At 44.6% G+C, this 12,608-nt stretch overlaps 2 protein-coding genes across 8 annotated transcripts in view; both read left to right on the forward strand.

Moving 5' to 3' along the window:
* The window catches only part of LOC114053387 (E3 ubiquitin-protein ligase TRIM39), a 31,577-nt gene extending 24,369 nt beyond the window's left edge, over positions 1-7,208 (forward strand). For all 7 annotated transcript variants that reach the window (XM_027876390.1, XM_027876391.1, XM_027876392.1 and 4 more), the window contains 5 exons: positions 823-918; positions 2,049-2,279; positions 5,020-5,042; positions 5,542-5,657; positions 6,164-7,208. In XM_027876390.1, the coding sequence (XP_027732191.1) occupies positions 823-918; positions 2,049-2,279; positions 5,020-5,042; positions 5,542-5,657; positions 6,164-6,711 (1,014 nt within the window). In that variant the 3' untranslated portion in view covers positions 6,712-7,208. The remainder of the gene's footprint in view (positions 1-822; positions 919-2,048; positions 2,280-5,019; positions 5,043-5,541; positions 5,658-6,163) is intronic.
* A 2,291-nt stretch (positions 7,209-9,499) lies between these two features.
* Positions 9,500-10,744, forward strand: RPP21 (ribonuclease P/MRP subunit p21). Its single transcript, XM_027876395.1, has 5 exons — positions 9,500-9,611; positions 9,701-9,801; positions 9,887-9,969; positions 10,257-10,382; positions 10,539-10,744. The coding sequence occupies exons 1-5, from the start codon at positions 9,555-9,557 to the stop codon at positions 10,634-10,636; spliced, it is 465 nt and encodes a 154-aa protein (XP_027732196.1). The 5' UTR covers positions 9,500-9,554; the 3' UTR covers positions 10,637-10,744.
* Positions 10,745-12,608: the final 1,864 nt, after the last annotated feature.

A 12,608-nucleotide genomic window follows, 5' to 3' on the forward strand; every position in this document is an offset into this window, starting at 1 on the left:
CACACACACACACACACACACACACACACACACACACACACACACACACTCTCTCACTCTCTCACTCTCTCTCTCTCTCCCTCTCCCTCTCTCTCTCCCTCTGTCTCTCTCCCCCTCTCCTGTCTCTCTCTCTTACTTTTCCCTTTCTCCCCCTTGAGGCTGGGGAGAAGTAGTTTCATACCTTTTAGACTGATGCAACACCAGTCTCAATTTCTTTTGGTGTTTGCATATTTTTCTGCTATTGAGAGGGGAGAGTTTATTACAAGGTTTCCTTCTGGGCTGCAGAAGATAATGTTTAATAGTAAATAGAGAATAATATATAAATATTGTATTTTTATCACCTCCTTTGCTTAATTATTTATGTTACTAAGATACAAGATTTGAGTTAATCCATGTGAGTAATGACTATATTTGATAATAGACAAACAGATGGACAATAAGATGAGTGGACAGATGGAAAAGGAGTATATTCCTTGAGTGAAAATTGGGGAGTTTAAGAGAGAGGGGACAAGGGAAATACTGAAAATTGGGAGTGGCCAGTGAATCCTAGCCACTATCTAGTTTAATAGGAGATGGACAAGGTTGGTGGTGGACTTTGAGTTTGGGGCAGCAGTTAGATAAGTGAAATTCATTAAGTAGAAGATTGGGTATGAATTGTGTATAGGCTTGGGTTGGTGGTGGGATGCTAAATAAATTATTTCAAGAGTGATGATACGTAGTGGTTGAACTGAGAAAATCAGCGAAGAAGACGAGTGAGTGAAGAATTGGGCAGGTGATGGTGACAGCCAGCATCCGTCACCTTTCACAATCCCTTCATCTCAGGAGAAGCTACAAAAGTGTCTGGAGCCTCTGGAGCAGAAACTGCAGGAGATCACCCAGTGCAAGTCATCTGAAGAGAAGAAGCCTGGGGAACTCAAGGTGAAAACACTTGGGAGGGAGAGAATTTAACCAGAGCTGTGCTTTGGGTATGATCCTTATAGACATAACCAAAGGCTACTACAGGTCAAATCCCATTACAAGAATACTATGAAAATAAAAACTTTATCATGATAAAAAATATTTTCACAAACTGTATATTTAGCTTTTGCAGTTGCTAAACCCAGTTTATTAATGCAGTGAATGAATATCCACTAAGCACCTGCTATGTGCAATGCACAAGTAATGACTTTCTTTAAAAAATGACTTAAGGTGAATAACAGAGCCTTTAGCCTTGAAATTTATTATAGCCAATATGATGATACCTTTTAACTTTAATATATTACATTAAAACTACTTTACGTAGGTTCTTATTCCAAAACATTATAATGAACTTTTTTAATGAATCCAGTTAAATTTTCAAAACTTTTAAATCAAGAAAATAGTTAAAAATCACAAATTGTGTTTATCTGTTCAGATGTTCACCACCCCCTTACCACTAATCCACTAAAGCTAATATCTCCTTTAGTCTGTCACTCTATTTAGTCACTCTATTCTGAGAAGTTTTAATTGTGTGTTGTTTGCAAAATATTTCTCAACTATACTTACAGAGAACATCTCACTTGCTAATATACTGTAAAAGTGTAAAGGGGAAGAAGAGTGGAAAATTAAGCAGAGGAATTCAAGCAAGTCCCTTCTTCAAACATCCTAAATTCTCAAACAACCCTGCAAAACCAAACAGCAGACTCAGAAAGATATAGGAACTTGGAGGAGTGAAGGGATGGGGTGAAGGTGTGTGCATGCCACCTCCTTGAAAGTGAATGAAAATTTGCTTTGGGGGTTTTCCCCTTTTCTCTTGCTGTGTTTTGAGCACTTTTTTTTTTTCCAATTGCTAACTCATAACCCTATCAACTGCCTACACAAAGGCCAGTAGAACTCAACCTCTATAAGCTTGGAATATTATTTCCTGCAATGTACTCATTACAAAAGAAACTTGTTATCATGAAAATGGGTATCCTTCAGTTCCTTATAATGGGATTTAACCTGTGTTAATTCATTTAAGTGGTGGCTTGGGGCTTGAGCTACAGAATTCCTACTTGGCCCTATTGACACATGTCCTTCTCTTTTCTCAGCGTCGAGTGGAGAGTAGGCGGCAGCAAATTGCAGGGGAGTTTGAGGAATTACATCGAAGGCTAGAAGAAGAGCAACAGCTTCTACTCTCTCGACTGGAGGAGGAGGAGCAAGACATCCTGCAGAGGCTTCGGGAAAATGCTGCCCAGCTTGGGGAGCAACGTCGAGACCTTGCCCGCCTTGCTGCTGAGATAGAGGGCAAGTGCCTACAGTCAGGTTTCGAGATGCTCAAGGTGTGACTTCCTCTCTACTCTCCTCACCTCCAGCTTTCTACACCTCTAAGATCAGACCCTGTAAATAACTGTCCACCTAGGATGGCTTGGTGTAGTGGAGCATTGGATTGGGTTTTGAGACTGATTCTAGTCTTGACTTTTTTTTTGTCTCATTCACCCTCTCCAGGCTTTCAAAATTTTTTGCTTCGGTGGAATGAGGAAACCTGATTTCAGATCCTGACTTAGCACAGGGCTGTGTGACCTTGGGCTAGACATTTAAGCTCTCTGAGCATTCATTTATAAAATGGGATGATATGTTTAAACTACCTACTTAACAAAAGAGTTTTGGTAAAGAAAGCACAGTTTGTAAAACTTTAAAGTGCTATATCAATACAAGTTGCTTTTACCAGGAACTAGATTCCAAAAACCTTCACAGGTCTTATAAATTTGCTTTAAGGAATCTTAGAGAATTTTTTATCAATTATATGTGAAGTGATGCTTCTGAAAACAGTTCTATTAAGCACAGTTAACAACATTGTAGAAAATGTGTTTATCCCTTTTTAAATAACAGATTAATGTAATGAGAATTAACAAGTACTCATTCACAGATATTACTTTAATTGTTTCATATTCTTTTAAGTATGGATGTTCTGTCACCCTCATTTGCTTGAGGGCTCCATTAGGGCAGAGGCTGTCTTGTTCTTTTGCACCCAGCAAAACTCAGGACTTTATACACATGGTTATATGCTCATGAAATAGTAAGGTCTAGTATGATGTAAAGGGCCCTGGAACCAGAGGCTGAAAACCTGATTCAGATTCCTGGGCCCGCCGTCTTCTATCTTTACAACCTTGGGCAAATCACTTCCCCTTCTCAGGGACTCAGCAGAAATGAAGGTGTTGGACTAGATAATCTTAGTTCCCTTCCAGCTTCAAAATATCATGATCCTAAATGATGGTAGAAGGGGATCTGAAATCACTACCTATCTATGATTCATTCATTCACCATCTACCACTCACTAAGCCTGTATTAAATGAGGAAAAAGAAAAGATTAAACCAGATCCTTGTCTTCCAAGAATTCCCAGTTTTGTGGTTGTCATTGGGGGTGGGGGTGGGGGCAGGAGTAGGTTCTGACCTGTAAAATCCCATCAGTATGGAAAGCTCAGACTCAAAGAATTTTTAGGGTTGGAAGAGCTCAAAGGAACTACATAGTCCAACCTGTACCTGAAAGGAATCCCAATATAATGAGAAATTGGTATCCAGCATATCCTTGAAGGACCTCCAAGAAGAGGGAGTTCCCCTGCCATTCTCCCCACCCTCCAAAACACACATGCTTAAGGTGGTCCATTCCACTTTGAGACAGATCTAATTGTCAGGAAGTTTTTCCTAACATTAAGATTAAATTTGCCTCTTTGTGACTTCTGCACATTGCTCCTGGTTCTGCCTTTTCCATCTGGCATGACAGCTTTTTAAATACTTGAACATGGCTATTGTGTTCTCCCAAGTCACACCTCCAGATTTCAGATCCTGACTTAGCACCTGGCTGTGTGACCTTGGGTGGGCTAGACACTTTAGCTCTTTGACCATTCATTTATAAAATGGGATGATATGTTTAAACTACCTACTTAACTCAAAGGGGTTTTTTTTTTCCATTCCTTTAGCCAGTCCTCAGATGATGTGGACTCAAGGCCCTTTACCATCCTGGTTGCCACCCTTCAGATTCTCCCCAGCTTATCCACGCCCTTCTTAGTGCCCAGAACTGAGCAGAATAACCCCAGTGAGGTTTGACCAGGGCAGAGGGGCCTACGCCTCCATATTCAAGGGAGCTGTGTCTGAATGCAGCCTAGTCATTTTTGCTTTATGGACTATCACATCACATACCCTGCTGAGCCATAGAGTTTGCAGTCCGCCAAAATCCTTAGATCTTTTTCAGACAAACTACTGTCTGATCATACTTCTTCCTCCATCATATACTTGTGAAGTTAAGGGTTTTAATCCTAAGGGTAAAACTTTTACATTTATCCCTGTTGAATTCATCTTAACAGATTCATCCTAATGCTGCTCTTGCCTACCAGGATCTTTTTAGATGTGTAGACCTGGTATAGAAACTTATTCCTCTGGTGTGTATCACACTCGATTTGTGTCTTAATTGCCTGGACTCTGAAGTTCATGGTGGTCACACAGCTCATGGGCTTCTGATATAGGACTTGAACGCAGATCTTCTCAACTTTAATACCAGCCTTCTATCCACTATGCTAGGCTGCTTCCCCCTTGTGGAAAAACACGGCCAAACATACATTAAACAATTTGGAAATAATTTCTGAGCATCATTTTATTTTATTTCATTCTATTTTACTTTTGGCTAGGCAATGGGGTTAAGTGACTTGCCCAGGGTCACATAGCTAATAAGTGTTATGTGTCTGAGGCTGGATTTGCACTCAGGTCCCCCTGAATCCAGGGCCGGTGCTCTATCCACTGTGCCACCTAGCTGCCCCTCATCATTTTAAAGGAACAAAGTTAAACCTCAAATTGCAAATCAAATAGAAGGGATCATGGCAAGTGAGGCTCTGAGCCCCATCCAGAATTTTCCCCTCCACACTTGGCTCCATCCCCTTGTCCCTCCCAGTTCTAGAATGTTTTACTCCCTCTGGAGACACCTGGGAACCTTGGGGAGGACTCTCAGGGCTGGGATGAGCTAAAGGTGGGGCAGGAGTAGGAGGACAATAAAAGACAAAATTAATTCTGCTCCCTTCTCTCCTACAGGATGTCAAAAGCACACTGGAAAAGTAAGTGACTCCTCCTTGGACCAGCTGCCTGTGGTGGGGGGATCAAGGTCAGACAGGGCCTTAGTGTGGGAGAGAAAGGTCCCTAGCAATGAGAAGTACAAGGTCACTGGGACAGCCTTGACAGTACCCTCTTCTTCTCCCAATTTATTGCTTATACTTCCCTGAACACTGAACAATGACAATTCAATCCTGTCTCAATCTCCCAGTTGGAATGGGACGTAGAGGAGATGGAATAAAGGGGTACCAAGGGATCGGTAGCTCTGAAAGAGGTTATTTGGGGACCCTGTGCTGCCCCTCCCACCCTTCCCCACCTGACAGATTGGATTAAGGGAGAGAATCAAACAGGAGAGGAATTCTTGGCTACAGTTTAGGGAGCAAGAAATGGGAAGGACTGGAGATCACAGCTTCTCTTTGAAGGCTTGGACAGCTGTGGCCCAGTTGCCTAGGGCATTTCCTTGATCTAGCCCCTTATCCCCACTCCCACCCCACCCCCTCCCAGATGTGAGAAGGTGAAGACCATGGAGGTGACCTCGGTCTCCATTGAGCTGGAAAAGAACTTCAGCAGCTTTCCCCGACAGTACTTTGCCCTAAGGAAGATCCTTAAACAGCTGATGGGTGAGTTGGGCCAAAAAGAGAACTAGCTGCAAGAATATATAGGGAGGAGAGGTTCCTTAGGTCTTTCCCTTCTGCCTCCTTAACCCTTCCTCATCCACCCACCTCCCTTGACTGGCCTCCAGTCTCCCTTTATTCTCTCTTTCTCATACCCTCAGCCTTGTCCTCTCTCCTTCCCCACTCACTATTTCCCTCTTTCTGTCCCTCAGTCTTTGCCCTTCTCCCTCTCAACACATTGGGGCAGATTTTAGTGAACCAAAAAAATGGAGAAGGTGAAGACCTGAATTAATCACCCCCTAGCCAACTAGTTTTTGGATAGTCAAGAGTTTGCTGTAAGTGAACACATTGGGATTAGGATGAAAATAGTATTCTCCCTCCATCATGGAACACGAAGGACTAAAAATCAACCAAATACAGTGATTGGGGGAATCTTAGAGAAGATAGGCCTTACAAAGTTAGGTCTATTGCATCCTTCCCACCTTCTCCCTTACTCTGGCTTCTTCCTGCAGCGGATGTGATCCTGGACCCAGAGACAGCTCACCCTAACCTAGTTTTATCAGAGGACCGAAAAAGTGTCAAGTTTGTGGAAACTCGACTTCGGGACTTGCCTGATACACCTCGGCGCTTTACCTTTTACCCCTGTGTCCTGGCCACAGAGGGCTTCACCTCAGGTCGTCACTACTGGGAGGTGGAGGTGGGTGATAAGACCCACTGGGCAGTAGGTGTGTGCCAGGACTCTGTGAGCAGAAAAGGCGAGTTAACTCCACTGCCTGAGACAGGATACTGGAGGGTACGACTGTGGAATGGGGACAAATATGCAGCCACGACCTCACCTTTCACCCCTCTCTGCATAAAAGTGAAACCCAAGCGGGTGGGTGTATTCCTGGACTATGAGGCTGGCACACTGTCTTTCTACAATGTCACTGATCGCTCCCACATCTATACTTTTACTGATACCTTCACTGAAAAACTCTGGCCACTCTTCTACCCGGGTATCCGAGCGGGGCGAAAGAACGCAGCACCTCTTACCATTCGGCCTCCTACAGATTGGGAATGATGATGGGAAGGAACAGGGTGGGATGTTGAAGTAATGATGGTGACAGGGGAGACAGGTATTTGGAACTGTGTCTCTTAATTTCCTGTGTCCTGCTGCTAGAGGTTTCCTTACTATCAGGCTCATGTCCTGTATTCTCCTGGAGAAGGTGAGGTAGTGGGAGGGAAGGTTATCCTAGGAAAGAGACTGGGCCTGGAAGAGAGTGTCCACCATTACGCATCTGGAGACTGATCTTTTCCCATTATGTGAAGAGGAGGGGGGAGAGGTTTACTGAAGGTGAGGCTGTCTTGGTTGCCTGCACTGTGCTCCACCAGTTTCCTCATTGCAAGAGGACTTTAGGGGACCCCCTTCCCTCCAAAACAGAAGTAGGTGCGGAGAACCCTGAAGCCTCTGCTCACCCATTTTGGGTGATTCTATATGCCCAGGACAGTTTTGTTCCTTTGAGGGAAGCAGGATAATCTCTGTATCCCTAGAATGAAATAAAGGTGAATTGTCAGTCACGTGGGAAGAAGAGTGTTAAAGTTGGTCTGGGGCAAAGTCTGAAAGAAAATGGGGAAAGAAAAGTTAGGAAAGGGATTTGAAGAGGAGGCAGAGGTTCCAGCCACAGGAAAGAACAGAAGATGAGTCTCTTCTGGTTGCTGCTTTACCCTAGCCAGGAGTGGTAGAGAGGAAGAAAAGGAACAATACCTCCTCCAGCTTTCATGGAGTCATCCTGTCTCAGGCATTCCACTGGCAAGAAGTAGAGACAGAGAAATGTTTGGAGCCCGGAAATGACAGACACTACTCTAAGTGACTCAGGAATTGTAGATGGAGAAAGGAATTATTTCTACTAGTTCTAGCCTTGAAGAGGTTTTGAGTAGCTGGGACTGGGGCACAAAGATAGTGGGGAAGTAGCATAACTGGGGGGGAAGCACTGGATTTGGGCACAGGAGACAGGTTCAAATACTGGTTCTGTCATTTAGTAGCTATATGATCTTTGGCCAGTCCCTTGCTCTTTCTGAACTCCTAAGTTACCCCATCTGTGAAATGATGGGGTTGAACTAAATAGATAATCTCTGAGGTCCCTTCTATCTTATTTTGATACTGACTACCATTAATGGACCTAGAAACAAATTTCTCATCCTCACCCATCCACTCCCTACACATGGGGCCGGCAAGATGGATGGGATGGGGCTTAGCAGCAATTAATCAGATCATAAACTGGGGTTTCCTACAACCTGTCTTTAATTCCTGAACCCAAGCTTCTACCTAAACCTATTACCAATCATCATACCTGATTACTACCGTGTTCAAACTAAGGCTGGCCAAAGTAGAACAGGCAAATATGTTGTCAGAAACGTTACACAGTCCAAAACCGAATCGTCTGTGGCTGTTGGTGACCAAGACTTCACAAACAGGCATATCACCATCACAAGCTTATTGAGTGAATCAGATTTGCCCTGGGTCCCTGCTGCCTCACCTCCCCCCACCCCACCCCACTCCACCCCTCAAAAAAAAAACTTTCCCTAATATCCTAACCCCTTTTAGTTCTTTGCCTGGGCCCCATTTATATTGGTTATTACTGGGCTTGTAAACTTATAGGGAATATATTAATATTAACCCTTAAATATGTTAATATTGAGCTAGTAAAAAGCCAATAGAATTTGTGGAGAAAGAAGCAGAGTAAGGTTAAATGTCTGCCTTCCATCTTTGTAATCTATCAGGGCTAGAGTCAAGAACTAATACCTTTTCATTGAAGTTAATCACACCTACAATAGCACTAATTCCTTGTTAGGCCACAAAAGTTTTACAGTTTCCTGGGGGCATCCTCTTTAACAGGTGTTAAGGTCATAGGCGGTAATGGTCCTACATCGATTAGAACGTGTAACTTCCTGACTTGAACGCTAGCCCTCTATCATGTTCTAGAAGGCATGTCAAAGTGTGATGAGAAAAAGTCTGGAATTTTTTTTTTTTTAAATTTCTAGGCCCACTCATCCTCCTTGCTTTCTTGTGAGGGCATCTTGGGATATGTGTTTCCTTCCCCCAGATCATCTACACTACCTTTTTTGTTTGTGGTCCCTCCATTCTTTTAGGCCAAAAGGAAAGCCTATTATAATAATAGCACAAACTTAAGCTTTGCAAACTGCTTTACGTTGTTTTAAACTCCCATAACTTAGATTAAGATTTCATGATCTCTGAATATGGGGAAAGGTGTGCCTGCTAACCTTGAAGAAATAGAAAAGGTAATATTACCCCATGAGGCAGCCACTGTAGTGAAAAGCACTGGAGCTGGAGTCCAAGGACTGAAGTTTGAGATCTCACCCTGTGATTTCAGAGCTGTGATTTTAGGTAACTCATTTTGGACCTCAGTTTTGTTTGTTTTTACCTGTAAAACGGTTCGGTTGTGATCTTTTAAGTTCTAAATGTTTCCTTTCCATCACTAGTTACTCCCTTTCTGTATGTCGAGATTTGATAGGAGTTGGGTGGAGTTAGTGAATCACAGGAAGAAAGCAAAAGGGATCCCTGACACCTGAATTCCTCGTGACCATAGAAATGGGACGGGAATAGAGGTCAAGTTAGGTGAAAACTGAGGCAAAGAGGGTTTAAACGACTTGGGCAATAAACGGCACGGTATGGTTACATACAGATTACATACATTCTTGAAGGAGGCCGGTACTAGGTGGAAGTGGCTGCCCTGGGAAGGCGGAATTTCGAGGGGGAGGAAAGGGGAGGTACCCTTTCTGAAAGCATATGCTTACGTAAGTGGTGACCGGAGAGACTACAACTCCCAGCAGGCGCCGCGCGGGTAGTGCGGCGGGGCGGGGCGGCATTCGAGAAGGCCGGGGTGTATCCGGGCTGCCGAGGTGATGGCGGGGCAGGTGAAGGACAAGGAGGCTTTTCAGAGACTCAGCTTCCTGTACCAGGTGAGGGCGCGTAGGAGGGAGGGGAGAAGCGGGGCAGGAAGGTTCGCGTGGGCCCGGAGAACGAGCAGCGCCGCTTCCTCCCTCGCTAGGCTGCCCACTGCGTCTTAGCCCAGAATCCCGAGAACCAGGCGCTGGCGAGGTTTTACTGCCACACGGAAAGAACCATCGGCAAGCGGCTCGTCCTGCGACAGTGAGGCTGCGCGGGGGGGGGGGGGAGGGGGGGGGGGGGGGGGGAGAGGCCTGAGCATGACCCGGTTGTCGGTCCTCCTTCCAAGGGACCCCTCGGTGAAGAGGACCCTCTGTCGCAGCTGCTCCTCCCTCCTCATCCCCGGGCTGACCTGCACCCAGCGGCAGAGGCGTAAGTGTTACCTCCACGCGGGTGGAATGAAGTGGAAATGGAGATGGGCGGGACCGTGTTTTCTTTTTTGTTTTAATAAAGTGTACAGTGTCTGGGTTTTTCAAAAAGTTTAAGTTATCTCTAGCCTTTCTCTTCTTTGCTCCTATTACTATAGCTCCACTTAGGAAAACTGGGTTGGGGTCCCCGTCTGTAAGTAAACTGGAAAGGTTTAGGGGGCAGTGAAAGTTGGAGGGGAGGGCAGACAGCCTTGCTCTACATCCTGCCCTCCCCACCTCAACCCCTCCAAGGGCGCCTAGGCCAGCGCTGGACAGTACAGACTTGTCTGACATGCCGTCGAAGCCGCAGATTTCTCAATGATCCCAGACACCAGCTCTGGGGGGACCGACCTGAAGCCCAGCTGGGGAACCAGGCGGGTAAGAAGAAAAATATTCCCAGTCGCAAGGTGAAATAAGTAATAGGGTGAATTAATAAGGGAGAGATCTTGTATAAAAAGGATTGGGGTATGGAGGTAGTTGAGTTGATGGGAAGAGACACTGTTTTGGATCAGTCATTTTTGCTTCTGTCTCCAGACCCCAAATTGACTAGATCTGTAGCACACACAAGCCATCCAGTCTCAGCCCAGCCTTCTGGGGAAAAATTGCACCATCAGGACCTCAAAATACAGTGACTGAGAAGGGTATCTTCTGCAAAGGCCTAGGAAACATGAGCTGTCATTCAGATAAAATATTCAGTAAAGTATTCAAATAAAGTTTTGTCCTGCCTCTTTTTACCTGTGTCTTAAGCGTGTAGACTGAGTTTTTTCAAGTGGTAAGAATTCTATCTAACCTCTTTTCTCTGACACAACCTGTAATGTAGTAGAAAGAACAATGGAACTAGAGTGTTGGAATCAGTGAAACCAGTTTCAAACACTGTCCACAAGCTGTGGTGTGCAGACATACATGAAATAAGAGTAACTGTAAAGCACATCAAGAAATGAAGAATCATACTCCACAAATGAACTCTAAAAGTTTTGAGAGGTGGAAACCAGGATATGAGTTAAGGTGCCATTAAATAGGGTATTCATCCTGAAAGTCAGCTTGGCCAATTTGAGCCAGGTTGGAATGGAGGGAAGAAACTTGAATGGTTGGAAAGACATTTTGCCAGGGAGACAACCTAGATAAAAACTGTGATGTGATAAGTTATCTAATAATGACAGATGAATTCACAGTTCCTGGCACATGATAGAGGTTTTTCCTAAAAGCTAATAGAATTGAATACGAAATGTAGAGGTCTTGGAAATCCTTTCATCTAAACCCCACATTTTACGGAGATGAAATTGATGAGGTTCAGGTGTACCCCAGCATTTTGGGGTACAAGGTTGTCTGGAAAGAATTAGCTCAGGCTGTCTCCAAATCAAGTAAAGGTGTTTATTGCAGGTAACACAACACACCAACTAGGCTCCTCTGCCCTTAAGGGAGACCCCAGTTTAACAGAGGTGGGGTGGAGGTGGCAGCCCCCCACCCAAGGAAGACTCCTATTTAAGGGGGATAACTGATAAGAGAAGATGCCCATTTAAGGGGGATGCCCTACACTTAAGGAGAGGCTAGGAAATCTTATAGAGTAAAACCTACTGGGGTGGGAAAATGAGGTAACCAGGGACAGTAGTTCAGAGTATTGAGCATTATCATTATTCCATTGTTGGGAGGTGAGGCGAGTTTGGATATTCCATTGACCAGCCTACTTGAATTTGTCTCCTAAAGTGGCTTTAAGTGATACTTGAGATAATGGGCTTCTCTTGGACCACTCTATTTGAATCTCATCAAAATGACTTGCTTAAAAGGTTAGTTTCACAAGTTGCTGGTGTTCCCTACTTCCACCTTCCTTCACAAACTTCTTCCCCTGTTCTTGCCATCTGGTCTGGGCCATTTCCAGTTGTCTTGGAGATGTATATATCTGGCCACTGGACTCAGCTCTGAAGGAGAAACTGAGGCTGGTGGCTTTGCACAGTGTCTCTCAATTCACTTGAAAGTCATGGCATCATCTTCCTGTTGTCAAGGTCCTCTTCAAGAACAAAGGACAAACCACAACCAGTGAGTGTCTGAGCTACCCAATGGGGACCCAACTGGCTGGTTTCAGTTGATGTACTGCTTTCCTCTCCTGTCTTCTCTCCCCTCCATGCCCTTACCTGAGAGTACTCTGCCCAAAGGAAGGTAAATTTTGATGGCTGAAGCCTACCTAGATATCTTGGGGTTTACTGGCTAGATTACTTTGTTAAAGACCCCTCTAGCTCTCGTTGATTGGCCAACAATAGGTCTGTGCCCAAGCAGCACTTAATGGTTATTTTTTGGGCCCTGATGGCTGAGAATACAAATAGTAATCATTTCTCTTTTGGCCAGAAACAACCCTGAGGGTCTCTCCCTGCCAGTTTGATTTGATTTTTTTTTTTTAATTAAAGGGGTCATCCCAGGCTCACTTCTTAAACAACCCTAGTCACTGAATGGACATTGCCTCAGTCAAAGTGAGAACTTGGAAAGACCTTACCTAAAAAAGGCCAAGGTCTCCAACTGCATCCTGGGCCATCTCCAGTTGTCCTACTCTATATCTAGCCACTGGACCCAGATGGGGAGGAGAAAGTGAAGCTGGTGACTGCACAGTCCTCC

The sequence above is a fragment of the Vombatus ursinus genome, unplaced genomic scaffold, assembly GCF_900497805.2.
Source record: "Vombatus ursinus unplaced genomic scaffold, bare-nosed wombat genome assembly UNPS02014811.1, whole genome shotgun sequence".
In the NCBI taxonomy this organism is placed as follows: Eukaryota; Metazoa; Chordata; class Mammalia; order Diprotodontia; family Vombatidae; genus Vombatus; species Vombatus ursinus.